We start from the raw sequence: 15,568 nt of genomic DNA on the forward strand, positions 1-15,568 counted from the left end.
ATTAACCACCAATGGGAACTGAGTGTGTTCAGTGCTGTTGCTAGTAACTTAATTCTTATGTATATGCTAATAGTAGAGATCACTTGGTTTCAACTGAATTTTTGCAGACTCTGATCATGGTATGAACGTGTTAGGATAGGACTGTTGAGTATGGATTTGGTTGCTTTGTTTTTGGATGGGAAAATAATGGTTTGTAGTATCTGGGTTGAACTAAAAAGAAAAAAAAAATAGGAGTGGGGTAAATCCTTTGCATTTTTCAGCTATACCAGGGACTCCCTGGTGTAGACTGGATGATGGGAGTACCTAGTTCTCACTTGTCTGGAATGAGTCTGCCTTGTTGTTAAAAGGCTGTCCTTTTCTCCCTCTTTTCTTTGTCATGTTCTTCTACCACTTACACAGGAAAGAGGGCGTGCTTTGGGGGCTTTGAAAAAACTGTGTTCCTTCAGTAGTGTGTATACCCTCTGCTTTCAGGAGGACCTACATGAAACTTAACTCGTGCACATAAAATAAATAAATAAAAGTCTGACTCAGTGGAAGCCCCAAGGTGGGGTTTCCCCTCAGCCTGAGTGGGGTTTCCCCTGACCTCATGGCTCTCAGAAACCTCCTCTCTGGAGGAACTTGAGCACACAGGACAGCAGGAGTGGAAGTGGTGGTTCACCATCTTGAGACTAGCAGCTGCTGGATCAGAGCAAGCAGTCCTCAGTCACCCTAAAAGAAAACAGACTTTTCTGTAATTTCTTCTCATCAGAAGTACTGGGGAAGGAATATGCTACTGTGGTATTTCCCAGCCTCTCCTAGAATATATATAAATAAATAAACCAAAAGAGAAAGCAAGAAAGGTTGTTCAGGGGAGCAGAAGCCATGTTTGTGGTGTGGCTGTGCTGTGTCTGGGGGTGAGGGATCGCTGCCGACGTGCTGCTCACTCAAACTGCTGCCATCTCTCTGAGCTCTGAAGTGGCTCTTTGCCAACAGCGAGCGGAACTTGAACTGTGGCACTTCAGGTTTTGCAACAGTTTTTTGAACTGAAACTTCTGGAGGAGAGAGGGTGGTTTCTACATTCACATTTCAAGTTCTCCCCTCCCTGCTCAGTTGTTTCAAATAAAGCTACTCTGGAATGTTTTCTTGCTCCAGAATAGGAAGAGGTAGTGAACCTAACTCCTTTTACTGTGCAGTAAACAGACAACAGCTTCAGTGAAGTTATTAGAATCAGGCTGATCTAAAATTGATGTAAAGAATGGCTTATCTGTGGTGTTTTCTTAACATGGATAATGATGATTCATGTATTATTTACATAAACTTAATACTCAGCTAAAAAGTAGCCATGTTAATTTTTATCTGAAATAAACTTAACCAAAGGTTAAATCAATGCACAAACATCCCAAAGTTGTTATTTCTTTGACTCTTTGCAGATGATATTCAAATACGTTTCTATGAAGAGGATGAGAATGGTGGTATGTGGGAGGGCTTTGGGGACTTTTCTCCTACAGATGTACATAGACAAGTAAGTAACGGAGCATTTGCCATTTATTAATGGTTTTCTGATCTCAGGAAAATAGGGTTATATTAAAACTAGAAAATCAGGTGAAAACCTCCATATCCCATACTAACCTCTTCAGTCCCCATTACTTGTTGTTAATTTCCTAATAATTTTGCAATCCTAACCATTATTTTAAGATCTATGGTAAGAATACAGCATCAGGAAATCAGGAGAGAGATCCCTTGCTTTAAAGATACACCATTATAAGTTTGGATAGGATATATAGAGAACTCTGGAAGCTTCCTGTGCAGGCACTGAGAAAGCCCCAGAGCAGATGTTCATTGATGGAGAGAGAAATAATGCAATAGTAATGTATGTGGCATGGTGGTATGTGGCAGTTTTGCCTTTCACAGAAGGCTTTAGGACTCTAACTCAAAAGTATAGCTGAAAGTCAAAGTGGAAGTTTGTTGTTGTTGCAGCCTTCTGCTCCCTGGTAATGAACCAGCTCTTACAAAAATAACACAGATATGACCAAAAAACATGGTCTGTGACAGATGTGCTTTATCTTTGCTTCCTTCACAGTTTGCTATTGTGTTCAAAACACCCAAGTATCGAGATGTCAATATCACAAAGCCAGCATCTGTATTTGTACAACTACGTCGGAAATCTGATCTAGAAACGAGTGAACCAAAGCCTTTTCTCTACTATCCAGAAATCAAAGGTAATTTATTAAACGCATTTTATATACCAGAAACTGCAAGGTCCCTAGGAATACTTTTCATAAGATGGGGCAGTAGGGTAAAAGACTTTTTGTAGTTGTTATTTTTAGAAAACAGGATGTTTGCCTTTTTGTTTTGTGCAGAGCTAACATGAAAACTGTTGGGTCTGTAATAGGTTTGTTGGTTTTTTTTTGGTGGATTTTTAAGCAGTAAATCTGTGTTTTCCTACTGAGTTTCCTATACGCACACATGCCTCTCCATGCAGTAGGTGGCACTCTCTTCCTCTGAGTTTCTGCAGAATGATATCTGAGGACATTTTATAGTCCGCACTTTCAGATAAAACTTGAACTGAAGACTGGTACCTGGTGAAAAAAGCACTTATTTTGCAGTTCTCGCCTTTCATCTTTACACCTAGCAATTTCTCTGATGGGTTTTTTCTTTCCAATTGCTCATACTAGTTAAATAAAGTAAGGCACTTGTATGAGAGTAGGCAAAGTACTGTTTCAACCTCTTATGGTAAAGTGTTAGTTAAATGGCTGAAATAGAACAGTTGGCATCAGACCCACTTCTTGAGCTGTCAGCGAATAGTGAAGTTAGTGCTGGTGAAGTCTAACTAGCAAGTCTGTGCCATTTAAAGCCTTCTGTGTTTCAGATGAGTTTGATGTGAATGTCAGCAACAATCATGTTTTTAAATACTAATGTTAAAGACAATGAAGTAACTTGAGGTCCAAGTTGGAACTAGTGTTTTCTTGCACCGAGATAGCAGTGTTTTTGCTGAACAGTTAACCTGCCTTCAGTTTATGCTGTGAAACCCTAATCTTGCAAGTATGCAGTCCCTAACATGGATTGGGGTGAAATAAATAATCTGAAATATCAGTGCGTCAGTGCTAATGGACTAAAGACAACTGAGGAGACAGGAGGGGGTTATTGTACAAGTGAACCTGTTTTACACTTATTATAATAAAAGGACAGAAAGCATTCTTTTTCAGGAACTTGCAGAGTTGCTAGAGGATTTTGTGTCAGTAATGATTAAGGAATCTCTTACCCAAGTCTTACAGACAACGAAGTATACAACTGCAGAGCAAAACTGCCAGCTGTGAAGCAAACTTCTTTGAGACTCTTAAAGGAGTAAAGTTTATTCAAAACTGTGCATTTTTGAATGCCCTCCATAACCTAATCATAAAATTACCATTTAGGGACTATTTTTCCCTGTTACAAGTGTTCATATGAGCTTAGATGTGTCTGTGGATTTTTTGTTTTTCTGACTAGATTGCTATCTAGCATTTTCTCTCTTTATCATGTGAGTATGCCTGGGACGTGCATACATACTTCTAGATCATGTATGCACGGAAATAATGCACTTCTGCTTTTCAGTATCCTATTCCATGCATTCAGCTATCCAGTTCGATGCACTGACTGATGTGACTGTGCATGTAATTTCTTTTTGTCTTACATCTGTAGTAAACTACTTGATCATTTATTGAAGATAGTCTCATTTGTTCTTTTCTCAGCAGTTTTTTTATTGGATTGCAATCTTTGTAATGTTTGTATCCTTCTGGCAGTTCTTGTCATGACCTTTTCACTTTCCCCAGTCCTTGGGATATTTCTTCGAAAAAGTCTTCTACTGTGAGGGTGGTGAGACACTGGAGCAGGTTGCCCTGAGATGTGGTGGAAGCCCTGGCCTGGAGGCATTCAAGGCCAGGCTGGACCAGGCTCTGAGCAAGCTGATCTAGCTGTGCACGTCCCTGTCCATTGCAGGGGAGCTGGACTAGATGACCTTTAAAGGTCCCTTTCGATTTTAAGTATTCTATGATTCTAAATCTTTGTGTTTTGCTGTCCTGGGCAGAATAAGAATATTTTTTACTTAGATGATAAAATGCTTGGTCTTTTTGTCAGCTGCTGCTCCACGTGGTCTGACAGTATTATGTCCTGTCTGAAAATAAGCTCTTTATTCTGCTGTCCTTTCTATTAATTTAAGCAAATTTTCAAGCAGTGTTGTTTTCAATGCTTTTCACCATCCTTACACTTCGACAGAAGTTTAAAGGGCTCTGCTGATACTATGTGCTTTTGGGGGTCAGGGCCTTGCGATTTTGCTGACCCTTTGAGAAGGGTCTATTTCTGAAGTAGATTTGCTTAGTAGAGAAACCTGTGCTTATATTCTCTAAAGGAGGATGTTCTTGAACAAGTATTCAGTTCAAGGCACTTGTTCTGATTTATGACTGAGATTAAACATTGAAGAATTTTGGCACCACTGATTTCCAGAGTTCTATGTACATGAGCTGCTTCTGATGGAAGCTCTGAGTCTCTTTCAGCATTTCTGCATGGGGTCCCTTCCTGTTCAAGCATGAGACATCTGACACAAGGGAGCCCAAGAAGTGCTGTCAGCGAGACTAGGATTTGGCACTAGCTTTTTCTTTACAGGAATTCTCACTGCTCCATTATGTACAAAACTGGTTTTTTTGAAGCTAGAAATGGGTTTACTCTGTACAGTGCTCTTTATTTTCCCTTACCAATCAGTATACTTCAGTAATAATTTCTATACACTCATCTTTTTCTGAGTATGGACGTTAGTAAGAGTGACTCCTCATTCTGTCTGTTCCTTCTCACCTGACACGCAGATAAAGAAGAAGTGCAGAGGAAGCGGCAGAAGCTCATGCCAAACTTCTCCGATGGCTACGGTGGAGGCAGCGGCGCAGGAGGTGGTGGCATGTTTGGAGGAGGAGGCGGCGGTGCTGGCTCTGGTAAGACAGTGGCTCTGGGGAAAGAGGGAAAGGGGATCTGATCTCAGTGCCTGTGGGACAGATAATTGTTCTGATGATGAAACGAGGAATTCCACTCATTCCACCCTGTCCTTATACTGCTGTTACTGATTTCAATCAAGCTGCTCCTTGTTTTCTAAATACTTTGTCAGCTCCTTTTCCATTCTGCTTGGTTATGTGGCTCCTGGTGATTTAGGTTTTTTTTCTTCTTTGAAGCTTTAAATCACAGAAAAAACTTCCTTCTAGTTGGAGTCTGGGTTAGGGGTCCACCATACCTTAGCTTTATTACTGCCTAGGGCTTCAAAGGCACTGAAATTCATGAGACTGCTAACTACTGTCTTACATGCCTAAAATTAAACAAGTTCATAGTTATTACTGGAACCAGGAGTAGAATTTAGCTAATTAACCCTGGTACTATGAATAATTATTAAAATTTTGAGATACTTGTTACTAAATTGCATGCTGTGCTCTGTCTGTTGAACCCAGAGCATATCTGAGATGCAGGATCATAAGAGCAGTGTTTTGATTTCTTGCAGCAGAGCATTAATGTTGTAGATCAGCAAATGTCATCTGAGCCACAATACCTTTGTAGCACTTCTTTGAAGGAGGGGGGAAAAGCAGCAGTTGTCAAATTATGACATGCATTGCTACCAGCACTTCAACAATATAACAACTGAATACAAATCATTTGTAACCACAGTGATTCGAATCATAATGCAGCATAGTAGTGACATTACATGTGTACGTGTGTCCTGGGGACAGAGAACTTCTGTGTGTTTTTGAAGGGACTGGGCAGAGCGCACCCTTAGTCTGGAAAACTTATTTTAAAAGGATAGAATCAAACTGAAGCTGTGACAGAGGAAGTTCAGGTTGGGTATTAAGAAAGAGGTTCTTCACAGAGAGGGTGGTCAAGCAGCAAAACGGGTTCCCCAGGGAAGTGGTCATGGCAATGAGCTTGACAGAGTTCAAGATGCATTTGGCCAAGGCTCTCAGACATATGGTCTGATTTTTGTATGGTCTTTTGTGGAGCCTGGAGTTGGACTCAGTGGTCCTTATTGCATCCCTTCCAGCTCAAGATACTCTATGATTCTATGAAGCACAAAATATGTAGAAAATAAAATTTCTGTTCTTTTGTCTCAGTGTTCTTCAAGATGGTGTTTTCATTGCTTTAGGGTATAATTCTATTAATTCTTCATCTTTTTTCTACATGTAGGGTTCAGTTATCCTTCCTACGGGTACTCTGCTTTTGGAGGAATGCATTTCCACCCTGGCACAACAAAGTCCAATGCTGGAATGAAACATGGTAACCCTGAAGAAGATGTAATTCTTGCGGCAGTTGAACTGAGTTTGACTATCTTTTTTCTTCTACAGTATGAGCAGATGTTATGCAGGTTTAACTAAATGTGCTGTCTGGGGAGAGCTTTTCCCCTAAAGCCAGTCCCTTTCCTAGAACCTCCAGTGACTCAGAGGTTGACGTATGTTACATTGCTCTGCTGCTTTTCAGTTATGTCGAAGTCCGCCTTAAATCTGTGTGCGTCTTCTTTTTAACCACTAACTTCTGTGAAGCAGTCACCAAATTACCACTGTGTGCTTGATACATTCAGTGCATGTTTTGAGCAACAGCCCTTTTGCTGTTGAAAGAGATGACCAAGGACTCAACCAGAGAAAATGCATTGTCTTTTGTTGCCGCAGTCTGGTACTACACAGTAGTCAAAAGAAGTAATGTAAAAGTTTATGGAAAGATTTGAGCAATAATAACGATGGTCCTGTCTTCCTCAAATAGACAAATAATTTCTGATCTGCTTGTTGAATATTTTGTAATTATTTACAAAGTCTCAGGGATGAATTTGCTATCAGGGAAAACAAATCTGATTAATTCCAGTAGATTTCCTAGGAGTATTTCAGACTCGGATTGATGTTGTTTGGAAGGAGAGTTTATCTGTTTTATATAAGTAAAAGTTTGTCTTTAAAACAGAGGCTGATGAAAACATAATCACCGCAGAGTGTGTTATGTTGCTTCATCTGTCCTTGTGAGTTGGTATCTATAGTGTTATGATTTATGAGTGTTTAAAGATAACCCCTATGCCAAAGGAAATTTTTATATTGAGTTCTTTTAGGGTTTAGTTATTGCTAGTTGAGCTTTATCACTTGCATAAAAAAAAAAAGTGGGAGTATTGAGCACTGATGGTATTTATTTCTGTTTGAAGAACTGTCAAATAGCGCAGTTGAAAAAGATGAAGAGAGCTCTGATAAACAAAGTGGCAGATGGGACGTGAAACACGATTTGAAAGTGGAAACTGTAGAGAAGAATGAGTGCAGAACCTCTGGTCATAATGACGAGAAAGAGGATGCTTCCTTGTGCTGTAAAGATGAAGGAAACAAAGCAAAGTGTGGCTGTCAGGGTAAGTAAACAATAGGTAGATCATATTTATGATAGAGGACAAAGCTGATGTTAAGTCTTGGAAACTCCATAAATCTCTGCTCACTGTTTTGAAAGCATGATAATTTTTCTTTGAGGATGCAAGAGCAGTTCAGCTCTCTAGAATCTGAGATCCCTCCCCATACATAGATTGGTAGATAGATAATCCTACACCTTCATACTGCCACTGGGCAACTGGTCCTGCAAGGAGGTGAGATAGCTGAGCCTGCTGGGTACATTTAATGCTGCTTCATAATAAACCTGTATGAGGTTCACTGAAAGCAGTGACCATACACAGAATACAATTCAATGTATACATTTCAGTGCCTTTTGATTTTTTGGTTGGCTTTAATGGATAAAGAAGGTCTGCAGGTCTGCACCTGGTGTAGGGATCCTGCTTTGGCAGGGGGGTTGGACTCGATGATCTCTGGAGGTCCCTTCCAACCCCTACGATTCTGTGATTCTGTGATTGTTGTGCAGTCCTTCCCTGCAGTTCCGCTGGTATGGTAAACCCTTTCTGTTTTCATGCAGCAAATACACAGGAAAATTACATTTTTTGAGTAGCAAAACCTTTTATACAACCAACCAGTGAACAAAAGGGGAGGAAGACAGAAGTAGTCAGTAGAAGTGGTTCAGCAGTACAGTTGTAAAGTACACAAAACAAATCGCCCTTTCTCAGGCAGCAAGATTTTCTTTGCCTTGGAAAGTGCTGTAGTTGTGGGGTTTTTCAATGTGAATACTTTTTTAAAGGATTTGAATAACCATGCTTCTCATCAAATTAAAAAACCAACAATTGGAGTAGAGAGACATGTTTCAAGCACAGAGGAAAAAAATACCAGAGAGGTCTAGTATTCCAATTTTTTGGATTTTTGTGTTGTATGAGTAAAGACTGAATGGCTTAACTCTTTTTATGTTGGATTTATATCCTGAATACAACATCTATTGAATCCTATTATTTAGCGTTAAAAAGTAAATAACAAGTAAAAATGCATCAGCCTATGCATGTAGTCTGGGAACCACAGTGATCTAGAGACTATAAACTTCATGGATAGCTGGGTTAGCCTTTGGCATACAGAAATTCTGTATTCACGTTAATCAGGGATACACATCTAAGTGAGACTAAAACGCTGGTTATACGTAGCTGGAAATCCCTATGTGTTCCCTCCCTGTGTGAGCATTATATCATCTATTTCACCTGTTTGCTATTAGTGATTTCTAACCTTTTATAGAAACTTAAATTTGCACAGAATACAGGCTGGTTTCAGATGATACTGCTTCTCAGAATGATGACTGTGGTTTCAAAGTTTATCTGTTTCATTTTTGCTAGTTTCTGCCGATACAGAACCACAAAGTATTGGCAGAGCAGCTAGTGACCTCCTTTGGTTACGAGTACCCCTATAAAGCTGAAGAGAGTGCCTTGTTCAGGCTGGGGAGGGGACACCAAGCTCTGCATTTATGCCATATTTTCTGTGTGAGTTTCTGTACAATATTTGATAAAATCATAGAATGGCCTGGGTTGAAAAGGACCACAATGATCATCTAGTTTCAACCCCCCTGCTATGTGCAGGGTCGCCAACCACCAGACCCAGCCCAGAGCCACATCCAGCCCGGCCTTGAATGCCTCCAGGGATGGGGCATCCATGACCTCCTTGGTCAACCTGTTCCAGTGTGTCACCACCCTCTGTGAAAAACTTCCTCCTAATATCTAACCTAAACCTCCTCTGTCTCAGTTTAAGAATCATTCCCCCATGTCCTATCACTATTCACCCTTGTAAACAGCCATTCCCCCTCATGTTTATATGCTCCCATTAAGTACTGGAAAGCCACGATGAAGTCTCCCTGGAGCCTTCTCTAAGCTAAGCAAGCCCAGATCCCTCAACTTTTCTTTCTCTTAGGCTTCTTGTGCCTCATTTTGCTCCAGTCTAAATCAGTCAGAACTATGTGGGATGTTCTTTTAAGTGTTCTATGGACAAGAGGCTTTGCCTGTCACTTGTATCTGAGCAGTTCCAAGTTTCTGCTCCTTTTGTTTCATTGCACACAAGTGCACATTAATGGAATTATCAGTGCCACTCAAACCACAGGTAGTTTCCAGAGATGGGCTCAGCGTGTGCCTTGTTTTCCTTCCAGAAGACTCGTTCCCTCTGTCCTTTCCTCTCAGGTGTAATTAACAACCCATCTCAGTGAATCAGTAAATAATGAATTTTTGGTGATTTGCACTTTGTATTTCTGTGGCAGCACAAACCTGCCAAAAGAAGGTACTGCTACAGGGAAGGCAGCTGAGCTAATGAAGACAAAAATTTGTGTTGCAGATGGTCTGTTCCTGGAGAAGGCTATGCAGCTTGCCAAGCGTCACTGCAACGCTCTCTTTGATTATGCTGTAACTGGAGATGTGAGGATGTTGCTAGCTGTTCAGCGCCATCTCACTGCTGTCCAGGATGACAATGGAGACAAGTAAGTCAGTGCTGGCAAGGACTTAGTGACAGGAGAGTTAAGTCTTTGGCAGCAGAATGTAGTTAGCATTCCATCTGCTGTGGTTGCTGATCAGGGACTGCAGAACCACTCGAATCAAATAAACATCGTTCTCCTTTGTGCTGCCTGGGAGAGGGATGGTTGTGATTTTTGCTGCTCACACCACCAAGTTGGTTGCTGCAGTACCTCTCAGGAATTGTGTGTGAGGGTGTGCTGAGGATGCTGTGAGTTTGCATTTTCTTACTTCAGATCAATGCTGAGCGTGAATTGCTTCATTTGTGTCATGAAACACAGTTGGTGGAGATCACCAGCTTTGTGCTGCAGCAGAGTGCCCTGCTTTTTACTCTATGCAAGTCCCTAACTCTTCATAGGAAGTTGTAAGTTGTGGATGCACTGGGAGAAGTAGAAATAATAGCTCGAGGGTCCTTGCTGCTTTTGTCCTACTGATACCAAAGGACACTGTGCAGATTCTGTGGGACTCACAGTGAGGAACAGATTATTAGTAGTTATTTAGAACCAAACTTGGTGGAAGTGATTCTGAACACATGCAAAGATAACCTCTCTTGAATAAACAAGTGATATTATCACATTGTCACTTTTTAGCTGGCAGGCTGTGGGCAGGCTCTGCACAATCACTTGCGTTTCCTTAATTGCAGTACTTTGTTCTGTAGAAGCCAGGTAAACCTTAAGGTCCCTAACCAGATGGAAAATTACAACACTGAAGCAGGCCTCAGAATACTGATAAGCTAAATACTCAAAATCACTGAGAACTGCTTACTTGGCTCTCTAGCTGGCAATTTGATGAAGCTTTGAGGTAAACATGTATATGGATGAGGTAGGGGCTAGGAATAAAATCTGCTGGCACTTTGGGCAGTACAACTTTTGTGTGTATTTGTTGGTTTTATTGCTATTTGTTTTTAATGTAAAAAAAAAAAAACTCTCCAGAATATTGTGAGAGTATTAATCTCAGTCCCAGTAAGAGCGACCTGCATTTAAACATCAATACGGCATTCCCCAGGTCTGGACTTGAAGGGTTTTTCAACAAGTCAAAGTAGTTTAATCATTATGATAGTTGTTTTTCCTGGATCAAGAAATACCTGCAACTATGTGAGTCTCAAGTTCATGTTGCTTTTCTCCTGGGAAGAAATTAGTCTGTGAGCATGTAATGCATATAAATTGCTCTGCAGCTATTGAACAGAACAAAGGTTCGGGGGCTGTCTGCCAGCTCTCTTACAGGAGCTGTTTAAGGAAGAAAACAAAATTCCAAAATTTATAAATCAGTTCTCTGCAACTTTCACTTTAATCATTACAAACATACGAAAAAGACTATAAATTTTTTTGCTGAAGCCGTTAAAGAAATGTTACAACAGTTTTGCACATCTTTCATGAAAATAGTCTGTAGGGAATGAAAATACCTTTGTTGAGATCCTGTGTTTTGTGTAATGGCTTTGATACCAAGTACGTTAATCTGTGATCAGCGTATACTGACAGCAGTGCTCACTGCTACTGCATTCACAGTACAGATCTCATGAAGTCACATCAAAACGCTTTGCCTCCACAAGGTAAAATTGAAATATTTACCACAGGAAAGAGAACTGAGGGCAGTAGAAGAGCAAATTCATGAGATTTGGAAATAAAATGTCAGCAGAAGAGAGCATAGAGAGTATCTCCTGGGGAGCAGAGGAACACTTCTTTTATGGCAGCAGTGGGACAGTTGGAACAGCACAGAAGAACTGAAGGAGGAGAAGTGCCATAGTGCTGCCTGTGGCTGTATCCAGAGCCAATAAAACAGCCCGTCAGGGATGAGTTTGTTTTAGAAGTCTGGGTTATTTTTTTCCTTTTTTAACTTATCCTGGGGTTCGGAGTGCTTGCTCTGAACTCAAAGAGGACTCTATGCCAGAAATGGCAAAGCAGTTCTGTATTTTTCTGATGGAAGTAAGTAGATGTGAGTGCATTCAGGTATTCCTGTGGCAGATTCCTTAACAAGCACATTGTGTGATCTGTGCTGATGCGTGTCCTCAGCAAAAGGCTTAAGAGAATCTAAAAGTTGGCCAGGGAGAGCTTGCTAAGGTGCAATTCAAAACGGTGCACAGCTTTGAAATGAAGTCTCAAAGACAAATAGATGAGTGATTAGAGTCACAACTTGCTTTTGTCTTGGTATTTTTTTGGCAAGTACAGCCGCTCAGGCTGGCGGTGTGAAGGAGGTATCTCTGGAGCAGAGCACAGGAAAGGCTGCAGCAAGAACTCAGCAGAAGGGGTGCTTTGCTTTGCAGAGTCGCTCATGTCCCTCAGCACATTTTTCCTTCAGCAAGAAAGACACCTTTGGCCACTGCTGCAAATCCTGGGGCTGTTGGTCACTGACCTGAGCCCTGAGTCATTTTTCTGTTTGAAAATGAAAACAAGAAAAACCTACAGACTGGGGAGGGGGGAACCCCAGAGGGAAAATCTCCCTGAGTGGCAGAGAGCTGTGGAAATTCTGGAGGAAGGCTTTGACAGGAAGAGATGTCAGTGTGCCGAATAATTCAAAACACGGGCAAAAAAAAAAAAAAAAAGCCAGTGAAGAATCTGGCTATTTCGGACAAGTTCTGAGACATTTCTTTTGTGATGCAAAGTTTTTATTTGCAACAAATAAAAACTAGTAATTAAGTTATACTCAGGACCAGCAAAATTCATCCTGATTCTTCTTTTGTTTTTGATTGAAGGGTTAAACACAGCTCTCTTCTGACTCAGTTTTTTTTTTGTGTGTGTTAGTATTTGTTAGTATTCATTTTAGGTGTTGACTATGACTTCTAATAGTCAATTGTACAGCCAAGTCTTAGAATTTGTATCATAAGTTTGAGAATACAGGGACAATGCTAATCTGTTGTTTTGTTTCAGTGTCCTTCATTTGTCAATTATTCACCTTCATAGAGAACTGGTTAAAAACCTCTTGGAAGTGATGCCGGATATGAATTATAACAACATTATCAACATGAGAAATGACCTTTATCAGGTATGCTGTTTTGGTGGTGTAACTGATGGAGATCGTTCAGCCAGCTAGAACTGTTCTCCTTACTGTCTTATTTTCCTTCTGTTCATCAGAATGAGCCCAGATCAGATAGTAAGGCAAACTGGTTTAGAATTTCACACACGGAGAAACACAATGACACGCTGTAAGGTGGTGGAAGAACAAGAGCATGTTTTCCCTCTATTAATTCCTAACTGCCTTGATGTTAAGAGAAACATCTCCATTTGTTTATTATAGAAGAGCCCCAAAATACTGAATTTTTCAGTTTATATTTTCATTATTTGGCTCCTCTGTTATTAAATCAGAGATCTGGATTAGTATGCCAACTCTGGACTCATTCAAACTTTTTAATGCAGGATAACTCAGGATCATGAGTTGTTAAACTGTGTCTTTCTGTAGCCTAGAAGGTCCTCATGCCCATTGTATGAGCACCAAGATTTTTCTTTCATTTCATGGTTCACAGTGTACCATTAAAAAACAAAACAAAAGACATGTCTTTTACCCAGTAGGGAAGTAACTGTTAGCAGCCCAGCACAATTCTCTCCTCAACTTATCTGCAACACAGTCTGAGCTTTTTCTGCTGCAACTTAGATGGGCTTTAAAAATAGCTATGGAAACTTGCTGGTACAAGAAGCTCTTTTCAACCATGCATGCCATTCTGTTGTCCTAAAGTACCCAGCTGGACATCACACAGCAGCACTTCTGAGACTTGGGCCATTTCTTTCTGTTCAGCTCCAAGCTGTAAATGATAAAGCCAAGACTTCTGTGCAAATAATCTCAGAGGCTTTATTGTGACTTCTTTGTTCTCTTTCATGTTTCATTTTTGTGTTCGCATAAAGGAAGTTTGAAATGTGAAAGGTGATGAAAGCAAAAAGATTGAATTTTGTATGCCCTCTGTTTAACAGAAATAGTAAGCAAAGCTGTGCACCATAGAAGAAATAAATCTCTAACTACCAGAACTTCTCCAGCTGCTCTACCTTCCACTTAAACCTTAAGCCAGTGATGGGAGGAAATGCAGGTTTAGTCTAAGGTTTCCCTTCTGTACAGATACTATGAAAATTAATCATGCTTTGCCATATCAATTCAAGTAAATAATTGCAAATACATTGGTGATTCCACTGACAAACACAAGCTTATTTTACAGAGCTGAAATCAGTTCCTTTTTTACAGTCATCTGTATATATAAAAATAATGATATGGAGATGGAATCTTCTGCATTTTTCAGAATATTTTAGTTGTAGGAATACAGTTTCCTAAACCACTGCAGTGCCTCGCTGTTAAATACATACTTTGTGATCCATGAAACTTGTTACTGGCAAGGATGCAGTATACAGTTAACCTCTGGAAAAGCTTGAAATCTCAGCCTGAGAGCCTCAGTGCTCAGTTGTCTTTGTGCAAAAATAGGAACCATGCAAAACAGTATCAGCTAGATGATATTGTGTAATCTGAACTTTGGCAAACAGAACAGCAAATTTTTTCTGCTTTTTTGTATGTAGTTGTTCTGAAGGATAAGGAAATCTTAAACCTGTGGCTGGGAACTTGCTTTTTAGGAGCAAAATTAGAGTGTGGTTCAGTTGCAGAGGCAGAGCTGAACAGGCTCTAGAAAGTGTGTGTACTCCTTCTGTGGCAGGAGCTTGGCAGGGTTAGTGCATCTGGGAATACAGGGATTCTCTCATTTCCCAAGTCCCTTGCACTACAAACAGCCAGGTTAGTCCCCCAGTCCACAAGGTAGGCAGTGTCTTCCTTCCTCCTCAGGTCTGACTGCTGACACCAGTGAGGTGGCTTTTATTTCCAGTAAGTAGAAACCCTATCTGTATTATACAGCAGAAGAAAATGTACTTGTAAACAAGTTTTTCATCTGTTCCAGCTTTAAAGTGGAGCAGCACTCACAGTAGGTGCTTTTATTGGCTTAGCAGATTTCTGTAAAGGGGTGTAGTTGCCCCTCATCTTCTCATGGCTTACTTCTGTCACTTCCAGACCCCCTTGCACCTGGCAGTAATCACAAAGCAGGCAGAGGTGGTTGAAGACTTGCTGAAGGCTGGAGCAAATGTCAACCTTTTGGATCGTCATGGTAATTCTGTCTTACATTTAGCTGCTGCTGAAGGAGATGACAAGATTCTGAGTCTGCTCCTCAAGCATCAGAAGGCATCTTCAATGATTGACCTTTTCAATGGCGAAGGTATGGAACGATAGTGCCTGTACTTTACACTTACTTGCCTTCTAGACAAGCACCCCACCATTTCTGACAACCCTGACTTTTTACACAGATACAGACCTTGGAAGTTGCATCTTTCCATGGTTTGCACATTATATCCTTGGCTTTTATACACCTGTAGTCAGATAAAAGAACATAGATGCGTAGGTTTTGTGGTTATACAGAATGCAGAGATTGATAATGTCCATATTATACAGCATGGATTTGAACTTTTTGTTTATTGAGCATCACAAAAATTCAGGAACTGTGTTCCTCTTGAGATGCACTACAGAACCACTGTTTAGAAGAAATTCCACCTGAATATATTTATTTCCTCCTCTCTAGTGAATAAAATCCCCTCAAAAGTCATTTCTGGATCAGTGTCAAGTATCACATCTGGAACTCTGGGACCACAGAGTATTAAAGCTTATAAAATACCCACAGAGACCCTACTCTCCCACTTCTCAATGGCACAGGTCATTTGAATTTAGTACTCTTGCACTAGATGTAGATAGTAAAATACC

At 40.5% G+C, this 15,568-nt stretch overlaps 1 protein-coding gene across 2 annotated transcripts in view; it reads left to right on the forward strand.

Annotated features, from left to right (window-relative positions):
* NFKB1 (nuclear factor kappa B subunit 1) overlaps window positions 1-15,568 on the forward strand; it is a 59,029-nt gene that overhangs the window by 37,577 nt on the left and 5,884 nt on the right. For both annotated transcript variants that reach the window (XM_031608833.2, XM_031608831.2), the window contains exons 10-17: window positions 1,410-1,501; window positions 2,060-2,198; window positions 4,815-4,937; window positions 6,169-6,258; window positions 7,163-7,357; window positions 9,684-9,825; window positions 12,721-12,835; window positions 14,828-15,029. In XM_031608833.2, the coding sequence (XP_031464693.2) occupies window positions 1,410-1,501; window positions 2,060-2,198; window positions 4,815-4,937; window positions 6,169-6,258; window positions 7,163-7,357; window positions 9,684-9,825; window positions 12,721-12,835; window positions 14,828-15,029 (1,098 nt within the window). The remainder of the gene's footprint in view (window positions 1-1,409; window positions 1,502-2,059; window positions 2,199-4,814; window positions 4,938-6,168; window positions 6,259-7,162; window positions 7,358-9,683; window positions 9,826-12,720; window positions 12,836-14,827; window positions 15,030-15,568) is intronic.

This window comes from Phasianus colchicus, chromosome 4 (genome assembly GCF_987193195.1).
Source record: "Phasianus colchicus chromosome 4, bPhaCol1.hap1.1, whole genome shotgun sequence".
Classification (NCBI taxonomy): Eukaryota; Metazoa; Chordata; class Aves; order Galliformes; family Phasianidae; genus Phasianus; species Phasianus colchicus.